Source organism: Taudactylus pleione, unplaced genomic scaffold, assembly GCF_031769625.1.
Source record: "Taudactylus pleione unplaced genomic scaffold, aTauple2 ptg000940l, whole genome shotgun sequence".
Lineage (NCBI taxonomy): Eukaryota > Metazoa > Chordata > Amphibia > Anura > Myobatrachidae > Taudactylus > Taudactylus pleione.
In genome coordinates, this window is record NW_028285341.1 from 105,095 (window position 1) to 125,908 (window position 20,814).

At 40.8% G+C, this 20,814-nt stretch overlaps 1 protein-coding gene across 1 annotated transcript in view; it reads left to right on the plus strand.

The window, feature by feature from the left end:
* Positions 1-20,814, plus strand: part of LOC148473287 (uncharacterized) — a 53,589-nt gene that overhangs the window by 21,923 nt on the left and 10,852 nt on the right. The window contains 1 exon segment of the mRNA XM_088459846.1: positions 15,588-15,956. Coding sequence (XP_088315972.1) covers positions 15,588-15,956 — 369 coding nt within the window.

The window sequence follows — 20,814 nt, forward strand, 5'->3', positions numbered from 1 at the left end:
CACTATTAACAACAGGTCTCTATACTGATTGGTGCATGCGCACCAAGTGCATCATGACACATGGACATGTGACGGGTCACGTGAGCGGGAACATAGACGGAACCCGGTAGCACGGAGGTTGCACACACAGGAGGGATGGTTTGAATTGATAACGAATGGTATAAAGCATGGTAAGTTCTACCACTACCATATTTGCCCTTGAAAAAGTCCCAAACGGGGACGATACGCTTTGGGACCACCAGGACATTATCTATTGGACTTTTTTTACCATAGTTTGTTGAGCTACAGCAGCTTATGTCAGCTGCATTTTAAACCTTACTAAGAAATAGTATGCTCTGATTTTGTCAGTAGTAAGGTTACATTATTTATCCTCACACTCAAATATGGGGAGTCACGAGCCAGCAATCGGGGGGACCAGCAGATGTCAATAATTTGGTGAGTACATTCCAATATACCAACTATCTGCATATATAGTGTCCACCTCCCTGATACTGCATCCATTTATTATTTTGAGGTGTCACTGACGAAGGACAAGAGGAGGAAAATACTCAACAACTTTTTGGTAGTCATTACTTGTGGATTACAACTTAAAAGACATATTTAATTTATTGAACATACTGCCAAAAGTTTTTTCTAACCAGATTTAAGAACATAGTGGTCTTTTGGTAGCATCAGCACCATTCTATATAATATTTAATCAATTGAACACACTGCCAAGAGTTTTTGCCTACCAGACATAAGACTATAGTGGGATTTTGCCAGTTTTAGGAATATCCTGCCTAAAGTTATTGCCTACCTGTCAAGAGTACATTAGGAACTATTAAATACTTTATTAGAACATCTATACAGGTGTTTTAGTATACAACACAATAGGAACAGTACACACATTCCCATACAATAGAGCGCTAAGGTTTCTTTTTCTTTCTGCTATTTGTTAAAAGGTGTTTTGGAGCAACCCAGTAAACCAGCAGCACATGGTATAGATTAGTGGGTTAATTTGTGTGCAGAATCCGCCTATCCCTACCATTTTTGTACATGACCCAGCAATATGCTGATTTAAAAATCCAAGGACAGACCTGGGCTTTTGGTGTAACAGTATCAGTTTAGCATTTGTTTGGTCTATAATCTAATATGCTATGTGATTTCTAAAGGTGGTGACACTAATAAATGTATCTTCTGCCTCTACTTTGGTGATTCTCATTGGAACTTATAACATGACAGCACTTTATGGAGTTTGCTGCTGCACTTGATGAAACTTTCAAAGTTGTTGCAATTTTCCAGACTGTCCGACCTTAATTTCTTAAAATAATTTTGGATTGTATATATGTGCTAAAGTGAGCTGTGCTTGACATACAGTATTATGGACTTTTACATCAATTAAATATTTATGAACAATAGATACAATTAAATCATTGTGGCTCAACATTTTCCACCACTAAATTTTACTCATGTTCTAAATAAAAACTACTTTTTAGGGAGCATTTGAAAAAAAAATGTTTTTAATTGTTTTTTTTAAGAAATGTGTAAACAGACACACCTTTACTATTTATGTAAGTCTAAGAAACTCATATTAAGTGTTTATATCATAATGTCTTTAGTATTCAAGTTTGTACAAACTTTTGACTTATACTATACATATATCTATTGATGTCATTATTTACAGAAACTCGTTGTGAGGTTCCTGCTGATATGTAGAACAGATATTTCTGCTGAAAGTCTGTCCAGACAGTAGGTGACTCCTAAACAAAAGGTCCCTGTGGTGACATAACAGGAGGCCAGAGGCTGCTATGATCTAATTAGAATACAAGGTGTTACCCCTGCTAAGGTGTAATTAGCATTTCCCATTGTAATAAGTGACTTTAGGAATATTTACACCTCATTTACAAGACAAGGAGCTAGGCACGGGAAGCTGCTGTGTTTATGTGTCACCACTCAGTGTAAGAATTCCTTCTGGTCATCCTGGGAACTACTGGAGAGAGATGGGGGAGGAATGATTATAAATAGGATGTATCAGGCTACTGATAGCTGATGGAGGAGCTGCTGGTTTAGTTGCTGGTTGGAGAGCTGGATGGATGGAGGAGTAAAAAAGTGGGAGGCACATATAGAAACCTTTGTAATTCCTACACCGTTCACCTGATTTGGATGTAATTACCCTCAAATGAAATCTGAAAGTCTGCAGTTAAAGCACATCTTGTTTGTTTCATTTTAAAGCCATTGTGGTGGTGAATAGAGGCCAAAATATGAAAATTCTGTCAATGTCCCAATATTTATGCACCTGACGTATATATATATATATATATATATATATTTATACACATACACATCATGTATATTCACCCAGCCTACTTACCTACTTGATGTCCACAAACTGCATGGATGCATGGAGAGCCCACCCATAAGGCTGGAATGTCTGTGGCTCAGGACTCAGCACTGGAAGGGTGGAGGGGTGCAAGTGTCAGCAGCCAGAGAGTGTGGAAAAATCCCACACGACCTTATTGAAGATGCAGCCCATGGGTGAATTGGAGGCAGAGTGGAAGAGTGGGCTGGCCAGTGACAGTGACGGCTTCGGACCCATGAAACTACATGTGCCAGCGGGTAGACTGGACGGCAGCAGAGCAGCAGAGTGGGCTGGCTGGTGACAGTGATGGCATCAGAACCATGAAGCTACATGCTACCGGAGTTAGAATGGAGGGTGGCAGAGTGGCATAGTGGGGTATCGGTGACACAATGACATCACCGGTGCTGGTCGGATGTAGCAACACATTGTTGGTGGGTAGACTGGAGGCAGATCAGCAGAGTGGGCTGGCTGATGACACAGTGATGTCACCGGTGCCAGACCCATGATGAAGCTACAGCTTTCTCAGGTCTTGTTGTGAGTGGGTTTTTTTTACATTCTCTGGGAGGTGGTCACTGGTTGCAGATGGGCACCCGATGCTGGGACAAGCAAGTTACAATGGTAGCGACTTCTGGGAGAGACAAGATGCGTCAGCATCAGCATGCCCTACAGGTCCTGACACCCTTAGACAGCTGCCTAAAGGTGCCTAATGGAAGTACCTGCCCTGCATAGGTGATAGCTCCATCATAGTATCTTACTCTGTGCATCAGGTTAGTATATATAAAGGGGAATCTAGGTGACAGCTCCATCATAGTATCTTACATATTACTCTGTACATCAGGTTAGTATATATAAAGAGGTATCTAGGTGGCAGCTCCATCATAGTATCTTACATATTACTCTGTGCATCAGGTTATTATTAGAGATTAGCAGGTTCGGTTCTCAGAGAACCAAGGCCACCCGAATTTAGCATAATTGAGTCAAATCCAAGCAGGCTCGGAGGTTCCCACCTTACTCGGTTCTCGAAACCGATGCAAAACCATAGAGACGGAAATCTCGCAGTTTGCGAGCTTTCATCTCTAGACGCCATTTCCACTCTGGCTGTGTAAAGTGAACAGTGAGGGTGGGTAGTGTAGGGCTGGGAGAGTACTGGTGCTATCTGCTGTGTCCTGGGCTGGTGACTGCTGATCCATTCTGGTCTCTGGTCATGTTGCTGTCACTGTCATTGTGCTGTCTGCTGATCAATTCTGGTCACAGTGCTGTCACTATCACTGTGCTGTCTGTGCTGATCCATTCTGGTCTCTGGTCACGGTGCTGTCTGGTGATCCATATGGGCTGTCTGCTGTGTCCTGGGCTTGAGCTGTGTCCATCTCTGGGCCCAAGTTCTGGACTCCAAAATAAAAAAGTGTATTTTTAAGTTTTTATATTTTTATGTGTGTGGATGCATGTTAGGCTTAACCACAGTAGCGCACAAGAGCCAGCCAGCAATGCACATTGCACTTGCAACCTTGTGCTGCCCGACTCCAGTCGTTCTTAAAAAAAAACAATACAAGTGTCACTGTCTTATATATTTTTCTTCTGTGTGTGCGTGGGTGTTAGTGCACAAGATCCAGCGCCTACTGTACAGTCGTGATCAATCAAAAAAAAAACAATACAAGTGTCACTGTCTTATATATTTTTTTCTTCTGTGTGTGCATGGGTGTTAGGCTTAACCACATTAGCGCACAAAATCCAGCGACTACAGTACAGTCGTGTTCAATCAGAAAAAAAACAATACAAGTGTCACTGTCTTATATATTATTTTCTTCTGTGTGTGTGTGGGTGCTAGGCTTAACCACATTAGCGCACAAGATCCAGCAACTGCTGTTGTGTTCAATTAAAAATAAACAATACAAGTGTCATATTTTTTTCTTGTTTGTGCGGGTGAGTTTTCGGCTTAACCGTAGTAGTAGACAAGATCCAGAAAGTAATGCAAGTTGCAACCTTGTGCTGACAGACTCCAATTGTTCTTAAAAATAATACAATTAAAGTGTAATATTTTTTTCTTGTTTGTGTGGGTGGGTTTTTGGCTTAACCCCATTAGTGGACAAGATCCAGCCAGCAACGCAAGTTGCAACCTTGTGCTGCCAGACTCCAGTCATGATCAATCGTTACTCTGGGGCCAAGTTCTTCTGGAGCAGAAAAAATATATAAATCATCATTTGTCATTTTCTAATATTTTTCTGTGTGCGTACGACTGTACGTGTGTTCATTTTGTAACCGCACCTTGGCTACACTATTGGTGATTGTGACACTGCTTCTAGACTGCAGAAAAAAATATTGAGGGTTGTCACATGACAGGTGAGCAAGGCCAAGAACCACATGTAGCTTCCGGCAGCGGTGCAAGGCTGTCAACTTCCTCGACCTCTAGGAAGGCCCATGCCCCAGGGCTTAAGTCACGCCATCGATAAGGTAGTAATAGTAAACAGGTTTTACTGAAATTAAGTAAAAAAATTGAAAGGATATTTGACTTTAGATAAACAAAAAAATGAAAATATGCAATTCACTACATGAAGTGGCAAGGAAAGAATAAGGCCTTGGCCTTCTTACTTTATGAAGAAGACTGCTGATTCTGATAGTCCTTCAGTTTGTAGTAGTAGTGGTGCTGGTCCAATTAAAAATGTGAAAATTGTTAAGACAGCTCCGGAAAAACCAACTGTGTGCCCTGAGAAATCGAAATCACAAATCCCAGAGGAGAGTGCAAGTGTGTCTGCGGTTGCCATGTGTGAGCCCAACCTAAATACTAATGTACTGGAGGATCCTCCAAGTTCCAACATTTGTGTGCCCTCTGTAAATGTGGGAAGGGCAGTCAACATCTTGCGCACATAGTCATTGAGGATGCTTCTATGGAATTGCACATGGAGGAGGAGGATATTTTGGTGGATAAAGCCGCTAAGGATGATGAGGATGTTGGTGTTGGTGATGAGGATGTTGTTGCTGAGGATGTCCCTTTTGTAAGTAAGGCAACAGCTGTTGCCAATGGTTTGAAAAAGCCAAAGCCCATTGTTGTCATGCCGGGACAAAAGACAAAAAAATCTACCTCTCACGTGTGGAATTATATCCATCACTATCCGGACAACAGTTGTCAAGCCATTTGTGCCCATTGCCATGCAAGAGTGAGTAGAGGGAGGGACCTAAACCACCTAGGAACCTCCTCCTTGTTATGTCACTTGGAGCGCATTAATCAAAAATCAAAGTGTACGTTGCCAAGTTCCAAAACTCAAAATGTAACAAGTCCAGGGTCACCAACCTGCTCCCTCTCTGTGAGATCCAAGCGCCTTCTATCTCCAACACCAACACCTGCATCATCATCTACATTCTCATTCGTGATCAGAAGTAATTTAAAAAAATAATTGACTATTAAACAGTCCTTTGTTAGAGGAAGTAAGTATAACAGCTGTCATCCTGTTTCACAGCGGATCACTGACGCCATGACGGCTGTGCTAGTATTAAATGGTGAAATAATAAAAAATGAGGCTGATAGTGTGGAGGAAGTGCAAAGGAGGATGAGGGGGAAATTTGTGTCCTATCTGACGATAAGGATGTGGTTTGTGTAAATCAGCCACCAGTGGCAGCAGTGCTTGCTAATAATAAAATGAAAGCCAGAAAAGCAACTTCTTAGGTGTGGAATTATTTTAATCTAAATTCTGACAACAGTTGTGAAGGCATCTGTTCCATTTGTGAAGCCAAAGTTAGCAGAGGAAGGAATGTTAACCATCTAGGCACCTCCTCCCTGTTACGCCATTTGCAGCAAGTTCATGCAATTTATTTAACAAAATTATAATTTGTAAATTAATAACAAGCAGTCCAGTATCAGCTACCAGCAGTTAGGACCATAACATTCAATCTCCACCACCAACACCCTCATCATCAACCTCCTCCTTAATAATTTAAGGTAGTCCTTCCAAAAATTGTTTGTGGCGCCCAAACAAACCAAGGAGTTCAGCCACGAAAATGTCAGTCCTAGTGGCAAAAGTGCTTGGTTTGTTAAACTGTGCATGTCCTTTTTAATATCCCACATAAGAGTGGGTGGGAGGGACAATTTCATCTTTCACCTTTTTCCTTTACATTTGGCACAATTTGGGGCATTGCCAACTGACATTATTATAGTTTATTAAACTGCCATCCTGTCTGCCACTGCTGTGTGGCAATGTTTCATAGATGTCTGATATTTTTTTAAACTGCCGTGCATTTGTGCCGCTGCTCTGTTGCTTATTTTAGCCAGCCAGCTCGCTGCAGCCTTTGGCCTATAATGGTGAAAAATAGTGAAATCAATATTGTGAGCTGTGAGGTGGTTAAACATGCCTAGAAGTGCCTGAAAATGATTGTTATTAAGGCTAATAATAATGTAGGAACAAAAACAGGCCCAAATAATGTAGTTTTAGCTGTTTTTATGATATTTTGCAAAAAATCCAGATCCAAAACCAAAACACGAAAACAAAACACGGAGGAAAAAAATCCAAAACCAGATTCAGATCCAAAACCAGGGGAGATCCAGATCCAAAACCAAAACCAAAACACGGGGGTCGGCTCACATCTCTAATATATACATACATATACTGTATATAAGCAGCTACAAAAGACGGTTGCACTCAGAGGCTCCCACAAAAATTGATGTATTCACATAAGAATGTTAGACACCAACATTTCGGGACAACCGAGTGTTACCTTGACCAAGGGCCATTGTGGTCCCTAAACGTAGGTGTCTATTATGCTTATTTGAATACATCAATTTTTGTAGAAGCCTCTGAGAGCCGCCATCTTTTGTAGCCGCTCGTGGACTGTATATATGTGGAGGGCACCGGAGCTGCTGAACGCTGCTTAGAGTGAGTGCTGATCCAAACAGGATTCTAAAATATATATATGCACCATGTTCACCGGCACTCCAGTGCTCCACAGTAATATCCTGCGTCGGTGCCCTCCCCGAGGGTCAGTGCCCCCACAATCCAGTCAAATAAGAAATGAGGGCGGTACTTGGAGTCTTCTTAGATGCAAACAACACACCCAATGGCAGGGGGGGTCTATTGGTGAGTCAACATTTCGGGGATCATATCCCCAAAACATTGACACTCCAATAAAGCCCCTTGCCATGGGGTATGTTGTTTGCATCTAAGCCATCTCGAAGTGCCGCCCTAATTTGTTATTTTGAAAAAAAAATAAAATTGTATATATATATATATATATATATATATATATATATAGCCAAACAAACGGCGGCTCTCCAGGTAAAAAATACTAGGTACTCATAGCTGTGTTCAGCAATGTTTCAGCGCCTTTAATCAGTGCTTTTGTCAAACTTATAATACCATATTATAAGCCTTTTAGTTGGCTATGTGACAGTGTACCCTTGTATATATATATATATATATGCAGTATATATATATATATATATATATATATATATAATAAAGTTGTAATTTTTGTTTGTTCTTTCTGGCATCACAAAAAAAGCTCTGGGTACTCTTTTGGACTTAGTGATCTTCTTTTAAAACTAAAAACCTTTTGTTATCTACTGAGCCCGAAAATGGGGGCGTGGTATGCCAAAAAGGGACATGGGGTCTGTTCTGCTGAAATCACACATAGTATCCCATAGTATCCCCAATTCAATTACTCCACCCAGCAGCACAATCTTATTCACATTACATCACATAGTAGTGTCCCTTATTCATGTTACTAAGCACAGTAGTACCCCTTATATACAATGCTCACAGTAGTGCCACTTATACACAATGCCCACAGTAGTGAACTTATACAATTACTACTGTAGTAGTGCCCCTTATTTAATGCCCACTGTAATAGTGCCCCTTATACACAATGCCCACAGTAGTGCCCCTTATACAATGACTGTAGTATTGCCCCTTATGCAATGCCCACTATAGTAGTGCCTCTTATACACAATGCCCGCGGTAGTGCCCCATATACAATGATGACTGTTGTAGTGCCCCTTATTCAAAGCCCCCTGAAGTAGAGCCCCTTATGCAATGCCCCCTGTAGTTGTGCCCAATATGCAATGCCCCCTGAATTAGAGCCCCTTATGCTGTACCCCCAGTAGTACCCCTTACAGTAACCCCACTAGCACTCCTTATACTGTACCACCAGTAGCTCCCCTTATGCAGTGCACCGAGTAAAGTCCTTATGCAGTGCCCCCAGTAATGCCCCTTATGCAGTGCTTCTTATACAGTGGCCCCAAAATGCCCCTTATTCAGTGGCCTCAGTAATGCCCCTTATTCAGTGACTCCATTAATGCCCCTTATTCAGTGGCCCCAGTAAGGCCCTTTATTCATTGGCCCCAATAGGACCCTTTATTCAGTGGCCCCAGTAATGCCCCTTATTCAGTGGCCACAGTAATGCTTCTTTTTCAGTGGCCCCAGTAATGCCCCTTATTCAGTGGCCCAAGTAATGCCCCTTATTCAGTGGCCCCAGTAAGGCCCTTTATTCATTGGCCCCAGTAGGGCCCTTTATTCAGTGGCCCCAGTAATGCCCCTTATTCAGTGGCCACAGTAATGCTTCTTTTTCAGTGGCCCCAGTAATGCCCCTTATTCAGTGGCCCAAGTAATTCCCCTTATTCAGTGGCCCAAGTAATGCCCCTTATTCAGTGGCCCCAGTAATGCCCCTTATGCTGTGCCCCCCTCCCTATGCACTGTGCATTACTTACCCTCTGTTCTCGTCCTCGACTGCACTTGGGGTATCTGGGAAGTGGGGTGAACACTTGCTAAATAAATGGTCCTCTCTCTGGCAACACTCACAGTCATAGTCCATCCAGCTCCTTCTTCTTCTCCCTCAGGCTCCCAGAAGCACAAGCGGAGCCAGCGTGCAGCGCGCGATGACGTCCTCGTGGCCAGCGACCAGCACCACACACACAAGCACAGAGATTCTCTGTGCCTCACTGTGTATGTCTCTGGATGCCGGCCATGATGACAGAATTAGCTGAGCTCTGGTGGCGGCGTGAAGGACCAGTGGCATCCAGCTTATGGAGTCGGCAGGGACCGAGTGCAGTGGTGCTGCTAGGTGACAGCTCCATCATAGTATATTACATATTACTCTGTGTATCAGATTATTATATATAAAGGAGTATCTAGGTGGCAGCTCCATCATAGTATATTACATATTACTCTGTGCATCAGGTTAGTATATATAAAGGGGTATCTAGGTGGCAGATCTGTCATAGTATCTATCATATTACTCTGTACATCAGGTTTTTATGGGATGTAGTCGAAGGTGGCAGTCGAAATGTCATCTGCCAGCTTCCTGACAGTGAAAGCCCCACATGGGACTAATCATGAGCCCCACACTGAAATCCCGGCACCCGGCATACCAAGCATAGGTAAGCTGGGCATCGGGAGCTCATAGTCACAGGGGTGAGTTGGGTTAGGTTTAGTGGCTCCTGAGGGTCTTAGGGTTAGACTCCCACTGAGATGGCTAGGTTTAGGCTAGGGGAACGGAGGGTTAGGGCCAGGCACCACCGGGGGGAGGTTAGGCTTAGTTAGTATATATAAAGAGGTATCTAGGTGGCAGATCCGTCATAGTATCTAACATATTACTCTGTGCATCAGATTTATATATATATAAAGGAGTAATTGTGTTAAATACACCAGCAATGACACCTTGCACCCCTCACGGCTCACTCCAAGTCCAAATTTGCATAATTTTGCTCAGAGTTCTATGGGGCGCCCGTTGTCACGATGACTTGCACCCGCGAGTACATCTCATGTATTTGGATTGAGTCCATAGAATTTTCTAGATTACTCTGTGTAAAAACAGACAAATTGACATCCGCAATCGTTAGGAATTTAGATTATGTGATAGTATTAGAACCTACAATTTCTACAGTATATAATCACTGAAATCAATATTTGTTAGATTGGTGGTAGACCCTACTGTCAGTATATTCATATTGTGTATGAGATACAGACTCTTTTTGTAGAAAATTAATTGTGAAAATGTCCCTTTTCATTTACATTTTTTTTAAATGGATAAAGTAATTAGGACAGACAAACAGAGAAAACCACTCTTAAAATTTAAAAGGATAACTTTTATTGAGTGAGGGAGTTACTAATGTAAAAAAATATTGGCTATCAGGTTAGTATATATAAAGGGGTATCTAGGTGACAGCATCAGTATCTTACATATTACTCTGTGCATCAGGTTAGTATATATAAAGGGGTATCTAGGTGGCAGCTCCATCATAGTATATTACATATTACTCTGTGCATCAGGTTAGTATATATAAAGGGGTATCTAGGTGGCAGCTCCATCATAGTATATTACATATTACTCTGTGCATCAAGTCAGTATATATAAAGGGGTATTTAGGTAGCAGCTCCTTCATAATATATTACATATTACTCTGTGCATCAGGTCAGTATATATAAAGGGGTATCTAGGTGGCAGCTCCTTCATAGTATCTTACATATTACTCTGTGCATCAGGTTAGTATATATAAAGAGGTATCTAGGTGGCATCTCCTTCATAGTATCTTACATATTACTCTATGCATCAGGTAAATACAAAAAGAGGTATCTAGGTGGCAGCTCCTTCATAGTATCTTACATATTACACCATGCATCAGGTTAGTATATATAAAGAGGTATCTAGGTGGCATCTCCTTCATGGTATCTTACATATTACTCTGTACATCAGGTTAGTATATATAAAGGGGTATCTAGGTGACAGCTCCATCATAGTATATTACATATTACTCTGTGCATCAGGTTAGTATATATAAAGGGGTATCTAGGTGACAGCTCCATCATAGTATCTTACATATTACTCTGTGCATCAGGTTAGTATATATAAAGGGGTATCTAGGTGGCAGCTCCATCATAGTATATTACATATTACTCTGTGCATCAGGTTAGTATATATAAAGGGGTATCTAGGTGACAGCTCCATCATAGTATATTACATATTACTCTGTGCATCAGGTCAGTATATATAAAGGGGTATTTAGGTAGCAGCTCCTTCATAGTATATTACATATTACTCTGTGCATCAGGTTAGTATATATAAAGGGGTATCTAGGTGACAGCTCCATCATAGTATATTACATATTTCTCTGTGCATCAGGTCAGTATATATAAAGGGGTATTTAGGTAGCAGCTCCTTCATAGTATATTACATATTACGCTGTGCATCAGGTTAGTATATATAAAGAGGTATACACATTGCAGCTCCTTTTTAGTATCTTACATATTACTCTGTGCATCAGGTTAGTATATATAAAGGTGTATCTAGGTGGCATCTCCTTCATAGTATCTTACATATTACTCTGTGCATCAGGTTAGTATATATAAAGGGATATCTAGGTGACAGCTCCTTCACAGTATCATACATATTACTCTGTACATCAGGTTAGTATATATAAAGAGGTATCTAGGTGGCAGCTCCATCATAGTATCTTACATATTACTCTGTACATCAGGTTAGTATATATAAAGAGGTATCTAGGTGGCATCTCCTTCATAGTATCTTACATATTACTCTATGCATCAGGTAAATACAAAAAGAGGTATCTAGGTGGCAGGTCCTTAATATAATCTTACATATTACACAACGTGCATCAGGTTAGTATCTATAAAGAGGTAACTAGGTGACAACTCCATCATAGTATCTAACATATTACTCTGTTCATCAGGTTATTATGGGATGTAGTCTGGAAGGCAGCAGTCAAAATGTCATCCGCCCACTTCCTGACAGTGAAAGCCCCGCATGGGACTAGTCATTAGCCCCACACCCAAGTCCTGGCACCCGGCATACCAAACATAGGTAAGTCGGGCATTGGGAGCTCATAGCTGCGGGGGTGAGTTGGGTTAGGTTTAGGGGCTCTTAAGGATCTTAGGGTTAGACACCCACCTGGAGGGTTAGGTTTAGGCTAGGGGAAGGGAGGGTTAGGGTCAGGCACCACCGAGTTGTGGTTAGGTTTAGTTAGTATATATAAAGAGGAATTTAGGTGGCAGATCCTTCATAGTATTTTACATATTACTATGTTCATCAGGTTAGTATATATAAAGGAGTATATTCATATTTTGTATGAGATAAAGACTCTTTTTGTAGAAAATTAATTGTGAAAATGCCCCTTTTATTTAATTTTTTTAATGGATAAAGTAATTAGGACAAACAAACAGAGAAAAGCACTCTTAAAATTGAAAGGGATAACTCTTATTGAGTGAGGGCGTTATTAATGTAAAAAAAAATTGGTGCTTGTATATAGTTCCTTTTGAGTCAGATAATGATAGGTGCTTAATAATTCTGATACTATTGGTTCTGACTCAAGGATTGCATCCTGTTACTGTGATCTTTGAAAATTCAATAAAATAATCGTGTTAAGCGTGTCTGTATTATTCCTTATTGGTTTAATAATTGAAAAAATACAAATTTTTAAAGGAAAGATCACATAAACACCTTCTAAGCGAAAACATGGATAGCATCAACCAAAAGAGAAGAACATATATTCATTATATATTATATATATATAAATATATATATATATACACAGATTATATATATATATATATATATATATATATATATATGATAAATAGCATGATATATAATTGATGCTTGTGTTGTGCTGTGCTGTGAGTATAGAGTCTGCATGTCTGAACCATATAGCAGGCCATTTAATTTAAATCAACATGGTCCAATTATAACTTTAAGGGGTAAATTTATTAAGAATCGAGATGGTCTGGATTTGCAAAGAGATTAATCTCGCTGTACTGTACCTCACCTGAACTTGGGTGATTTATTCACTTTTTATTTTGCAAATTTACCAACAGGCGATTTGTTTCAAATTGATTTGGGCGATAGTGAATTAGGGCATTTTTTTTGGGGGGGGGGAAACTTGTAATCAAGCTTGAGTGAGTTATCTCTCCCGATTTGCACATTTTGCAGGTTACTGGCCATAGATTGCACAGTTTTCTTTCTGCCTAACTCTCCCGAAAGAGCAGCATGCACAAATCAGTGAGATATGTGTAAGCTGCTTGTTTCTTGTACCTGTAAAAAACGGGTTCAACTAAATAAAAAAAATTATGTATGGTCCCCGCCAAATGCCTAATCAGCCCCGAACTTGTAAGCCAGGCCTGGTTCCAAAATTTATGGGGAACAAAATGAGTAGGGTTCCACCGTGATTTAGGAACCAGCACCTGGCTGCCGCCAAGTCCAGGTTTTAAATACAGGGGAAAAAATGCATAGGGGTATCTCTATATTTTTAAACAGCACCGGACCCAAACTGTCCGGGGTGTAATGCCACAGCCAGGAGACCCTATTACCGGGTCTCCAGGGCCAAAGCATTCTCACTCCAAGCTGGTCAGGCCAAGCCAGGGATCTCAAGGGAGATGGGGACCCCCACAAGATGGTGCCACCCCTCTCCTGAGCACCCCAGGCTTGGTCTATAACCTGGGGCTCTTCCCCGCACCCCTGGAGCAGTGGGTATGGGGGTAATAAAGTGTATTTTACAGTGGATTTACAGGTGCCAGCATGCCTGCCCATTGGCACTTGTGGAACTACTAGTTAAAGCAGCTGGCCGGCATCCATATCTCCACTTGAAAATAAATGGTTCAATAAAGACACAACACACACCATTGATAGAACAAGTTTGATACACACAAACCTTAATCACACACTTACTTGTTCCAGCCATTCGGTCCACTTGTCCAAAGGAGAAATCCATGTATATGGACCTGCAAAAAAGATCCTATACTCACATACATCCTGGCGCTACTCTCCATAGCATCCAGGGTCTTGTGAAAACAACAAAGTGACTTACCCAAACCATGCCGAACAGATGTAAGTATATGTTGTTACATGTACTTACACCTCATGAAATGACCATTGGCCAAAATCAGCCGTAATTTCTCACAGGCCACTAGCCAATCAGTGGCAGCTTTACATGTAGCAGCTGCTCATTGGCTGGTTTCACGTGGGTTCCAGCCAATGTGGTTAGGCTTTTAGGGTGACCCTACGTCTTTTTTTAAAAAAATTTAGCCGTATTTTAACTATTTACAGGCAGACACATACAGAAATCACAGTGATTTGTGTATGCTTCTGATCTTCTCGCAGCTCATCTTAATTCTTGGTAATTTTGAGAGATATATATTTTAGATGAAAAGAGCTTCCGAATTGGCCCAATGGTGATTTAAGTTGATTTTGCTATCTCATCCGATTTGAATGAAATCGATCGAGACATCTCACCTGAGATGGGCAAAAGTAAATTTGAGAGATGGAAAAAAAGGACTAAATCACCCGAGATTGTCATCTTGAGCAATCTTGATTGTTAGTAAAATTACTCCTTAGACTCACATGTAGCGGTAGTATTTATCCTATTTTTGGTATTTCATATTCTTTTCAATTATATATAGGTTCATGCAGGTAAGAATCATTGGTATTCTGCATAGTCCTGATTTATTTAAACCATTAACCAAAACAGTATAACCAGTAGATTGGTGGCATAGCTGACTCACAACTGGCAGGTGAGTAGGGTGATGCCTTCATAATTGAAAATTCTGTGCGATGCTTCAGGGAGTCACTCAATCCAGGGATGGTGTAGAGTGGGCCGGGTCAGGGCAATATTTGTGTCTGTGTGGGGGCCCCCCAATATGTGGCCCCATCCTCCCCACCTATAATCCAGCCCTGTTCTGATGCATCACCTGACAGTAGGTGTGACAGGATCTGTATCATGTGTTACCCATCTATGGTCAGGGCAGGGGGTGAGTAAATAGCTAAGTCATTTTTTTTAGTGTATTTAAATAAATATCATGTTCTGTAAATAAAATTACACTATTACTGTATAAGTCATTTTACTTGAGTAACATTCATGATTTTAAATATAATCTTTAATCTTTTTTTTCTTGCAGGACAAATAAAAAGCAGGATTCCCATGAAGACTATTTGGTAAAGGGACATTATTCTCTAATAAAGCCAACTAAAGATGCTATTTCTTCTTACACCGCTAAAGGATTCCCAAAATCTATTCTCATTTTCTGGATCGGAGAAACCTCTTACAGCTAATTTGTTTCTCATCTAATATATGATGAGTATCACAGGAGATAAACCGCATCTGTGACAAAATCATTACATATAACTCACATCTTATCTCACATCAGAGGAGTCACACAGGAGAGAAACCATTTACATGTTCTGAATGCAACAAATGTTTTGCCCTTAAGTCACCTCTTGTTCTACATCAGAGGATTCACACAGGACATAAACTATTGACATGTTCTGAATGCAGCAAATGTTTTTCCACTAAGTCACAGTTTGTTATACATCAGAGGATTCACACAGGAGAGAAACCATTTACATGTTCTGAATGTAGCAAGTGTTTTTCCCATAAGTCAAATCTTGATATACATCAGACGAGTCACACAGGAGAGAAACCATTTACATGCTCTGAATGCAGCAAGTGTTTTTCCAATTCGTCAAATCTTGTTAGACATCAGTGGAGTCATACAGGAGAGAAACTAGTTACATGCTCTGAATGCAGCAAGTGTTGTTCCAAAAAGTCACATCTTGTTAGACATCAGATAAGTCACACAGGAGAAAAACCATTTAAATGTTCTGAATGCAGCAAGTGTTTTTCCAATTCGTCAAATCTTGTTATACATCAGAGGAGTGACACAGGAGGGAATTTTGCAACTATTTTTGTAGTAAAATAACACTTATTAATCACATGAGGACACTCTCTAAGGCCCTGAATGTAGAATGTGTTTCTTAAATAAGTTAAATTGCATTTCTTCACATATTTACATGTGAGGACATTTTTATTTTCTGAATGTGACAAGTGTTTTATATAAATCAATCCTGTAAAAGACTGGAGAGGAGAATTATCTACATCTTATCCTCTGCACCAGTGTAATGTAATAAACAATGTGTATGGTGACACCTCCAAAATTTTCAGAAATTATTATTTATTTGAAAATTAAATTTTTCACTATAATGGCATAAAGCGGTGCCAGTCGCATCACTAGGGGGGTGCACCAGGTGGCACCATCTGAGGCAGGCACAACAATATAGCAGAGCTGATCTGCTATGTAGGTGTCACACCCTCAGATGGTGTCACCAAGCAGCTGTGATAGTTGTATGAATGCTTGTGTCATCCATTCTGTACCCAGAGAGGCTGAGGGCTGCTTGGGCAAGACCCCAGTGTGATGTGAATGGGGGTATAACATGCAGTCATGCCCCCAAAATGTCATATACCTGGGAGCGTAGCGTCATGAGCATTAGGCCACGCCCCCTTCTGCAAGTGCACATGCATTGGGCCTGCACAGAAATAGATACAGGTGTGTCAGGCTGGAATAGGTGCACTGGGCAGAGCTATTAATAACAACTAATACAATAGTATACGACAAATAAGAGAGATCATTTTCTTGGTGTAGTGCACTGGTTTATTATATAACTTATTGTATTTTCATAAATGGAAGATTTTCCAAATGATAAAATATCAGTGAAATATAAAATATAGTAAGGAAAGTGACAAATAGGTATAACAATGTGATAGAAAAATCTTTGGGGCTGGTACAAGTGATGATGATGCAGCTGATCTCTATAATATACAGCTGCTCTGCTCATGCAGGGGTTGGGACTAGATAAGGAAAGAACATTTTATCCAGTAAAGATTTCCAGCAGCTCCTCTCAGTACTGGGATTTCTGCTATGTGGTCTATTCAATTACATGTTACTCTCTCTTCCATGAGTAAGTGCAGCTATATGCCTCACTCACAGTAACACAGGACTCATGGATTTATGTTTGCAGACCCTCAGGCCTGGGAAGAGAAAAGCAAGATTCCATGGTTAGATTGGGCTATGAGGGGGGTGTCATGGGGAAGCTGATAGAGATTACATGCTGTTGTAATTGTAGTTCACAAACCTCATATCTAATTGAATTGGCCTTATGAGATTTGTGTTCTGGATATTTCAATAGGAACCTTACATGCTGCCCTGTATCACCCTACAGGTCTCCTCTCTGATCTCTCTTATCCCTCCTTATTCTTTCCCTCATACCTTCCTATTGCTGTCTTACTGTACCTTCTTTTTACTGTATTATCAGTACTCTGCATTATATTGTAACATGGTGCAACTAAGCCACTGATTCCCTGTATCCCATAACAGTATATAAAATAAATAGGTATAGGCGAGGTCAGAGGTTACCCTATAACTGCAGCCTAAAGAGAAAACAGGGTTTCCCAGACCTTTATGTGCAGATAGATATAAAAAGAAGGATTCTCTGGTGCTGAAAGAGGGTCACTTATATATACAGGTTGAGTCTCCCATAACCAAAATGCTTGGGACCAGGGGTATTTTGGATAACAGAATATTCTGTATTTCGAATATGTGCATATCATAATGAAATATCTTGGGAATGACTCCCCAATATACACACAGAATGCATGTATGTGTTATATACACCTTATACACACAGCCTGCATTTAATTTTATACAGTATTTATAATAATTTGTGCTTTAGACAAAGTTTGCATACATTGAGCCATCAAAAATCAAAGGTTTCATTTTCTCAGTCAAGCCCAAAAAATTCTGTATTTCGGAATATTCCGTATTTCGAATATTTGGATATGGGAGACTCAACCTGTACATACATATAATTGACACTGGGTACACTGCCGAATGAGAGTCAAAATGGATCAGCTGGACGGGAGCTGTGATGGTGCAGGGGGAGAGTGGCTGAACGTAGTAGAAGTTGGGATGGTCAAAGATAATATAATATATATATATATATATATATATATATATACACTCATACATATATATATATATATATATATATATGATATTGGTGGGGGATATTTGAGTATGTTGTTTTATGTATATGCTCATTCTCCTTGACCCTGACAATGGGGTAACACCCAAAATGTAGGATTAAAGGACGTTTTTTAATTACTATTGAAAAGTCTCCAGAGTGCCACTCACATGTGGCTGTAATTTACAACCTTGGAGTGCACCAGAGCATTTGCTGTACATTACATGGAGTGCTGGGTTTTCTGGATTTCTATATGGGATACTCATTGCTGGAAGTTTCTAAGTGAGTACTCTAACCAAGGCACAGCATGTGGCAGTGGAGTGGAGCTGGTATGTGGATGTAAACATTGTGTTATGTGACTGGGCATCTGTTGTTTTATTATAGGTGGGTTTTATACCTTAATTAGGGGTGGGATCTTTGTATGGCTGGGGTATATTAGAAGCATAGGGAGCCTTTGGCTTTACATCTTGACAAAGATCCATGGGTGTATTGAAACATTGATGTACTAAATACACACTTTTGAAGTTGGAATAAACACATTTTGATACTTTTAAGTCTGGTGAGTGCATCCCTTACTCTTATGAATTTGTATGGATCCCTTAGCTACAAGGATTTAGAACAGCACCCCAGCAGATGTTCAGGGAAATGGAGTGAGTGTGGACCTGTAGGATTGTGTGTATATATATATATATAATATATATTTATATATATATATATATGTATAGCCAAAAAAAACAACATGATTTAGGATTTATCTCAGTGTAATATAAAGGGGTATTGCGGGGTTTGGCCACAGCACATGCATATAAATCAGGAGATAAGGATATGTAGTTTGTAGGACCCACTACTGATGCCCCTGATCCTGTAGCACAGGGTGGACAATCTTAAAGTTGCTATGAAGTTGCCCTGGTGGGTTCTATATGTCCGTACTGAGTTTTGCACATGTACTGTAGCAGGATGGTGACACTGTGCAATGTTCATCAAAACTGCTCACTCCCGCATAGTCACAATCCATGATCTTAAAACTCATAGATGACTGCAACGGCAACTAGATCCCTGAAGTTCTGCAACTAAGTTCCAGGTCAGCACTTTAAGGGGGTCCCATGGTCAGCATCTACCTGCAGCTCTTATAGTTGCTCTCTCTGTCTCTAGGTACTGTGCAGCAGGACTGTAGGCAATGCTGCTATGGGTGCCCGGCATTTGATCCTTCCCTACCGCAGCACCAGCACAAACACTTTTCTGCACCACACATCCTCCATGTCATTCGGGAGGGTGTAAAGGATCTGGAGGTAAGCTGCCCCCCTACCCACACTACTGCAGATGCTGGTGCCTAGAGAAGGGCTCTTGGACACACTGCCCTTTGTCCTGACACCTGCTACTGCTCCTGTGATCAGAGGTGCAGTTGTCACTAGTATTGTGTAGGAGAGAAAACCAAGGTGCTGGTGCTGCCGTTGTTGGGGTTGGAATCAGAGGTGCATGCACTGCCAGTATAGAGTGGGTATCGGAGGTGCATGTGCTGCTGGTATTGGGGTGGGAATTGGAGGTGCAGGTGCCGCTGGTATTGGGGGGAGAATCTATGGTGCATGCACCACTGGTATTGAGGGGAAATCAAAGGTGCAGGTGCTGCCAGTACTGCACGGAATGCTGCTGTCTCTCTCCCTGCAGCCAGCACACAGCTCTTGCCTGGGGGAATGGGTGCCAACATCAGTAGCCCTCCATCAATCCTAGCGGTTACTAGGCCAGGATACAGAGAGGCAGCAGTAGCATTGGTAATGGCGGCACTACGAGGAGCTATAAGAGGTGAGTGTATCAAAAGTAGGCAGACATTGATGGCCAGTGTCTTCTCACTTATTGTTCAGTCAGGGGGAACTTTCCCCCTACACTAGAACAATTAGTTGGGAAAAATCAAACATATTTGATTTACCCAACTAGTTTGAAAAAAAAATTTTGGACATTTTTGGTGTGTGGGAGCAAATAAATAATTATCGTTACTCCCACACACTAGACCATAGGTTCTCAAATGCAATCCTCAAGGCTCCCTAATGGTTCAGGTTTTGAGATATCCATGGTTGAGCATATTTGGCACATTCTGACAATGGATAGAAGCCTCAATACATTTTTGCAAGATAGACCAGACGTAGTTTTTCGGAAAGCCCCTGATATTAGGAAAAAATTAGTCTGTAACCATCTTAAGAATGACAAGGGAACCACACAGAGTACTCTTGAAGGAAACAGCCTGAGAGGGTTTTTACCACTGCGGAAGGTGAGGGAATTGCACAAAATTAGGTTATATAAGCACGAGACCAACCTGTAAGATAGTATCCAATCAGACCAAAAAAGAGTTCAAGATCAGAGGGGCCCTGTCCTGTGACAGTGATAACTTGATTCACATTTTAGAATGTCCATGCGGACTGCAATACATAGGATGCACAACAAGAACCTTGAAAACACAGATCTATGAACATTGTAGAAACATTTCGAAAGGATTTGAAAATCACAGTGTCTCAGAAAAACTTTAAAACATCATATAACTCTAATGCAAAATATCTTAAATTTGTGGGCATAGACAAAATCCACTACAACTGGAGAGAAGGCAATAGATAATAACAGAGAAAATAGATAATGTAGAAGCCAATGGATCTATGACTTACAAACACTACACCCTGAAGGTCTTAATATAGATCCTTAGA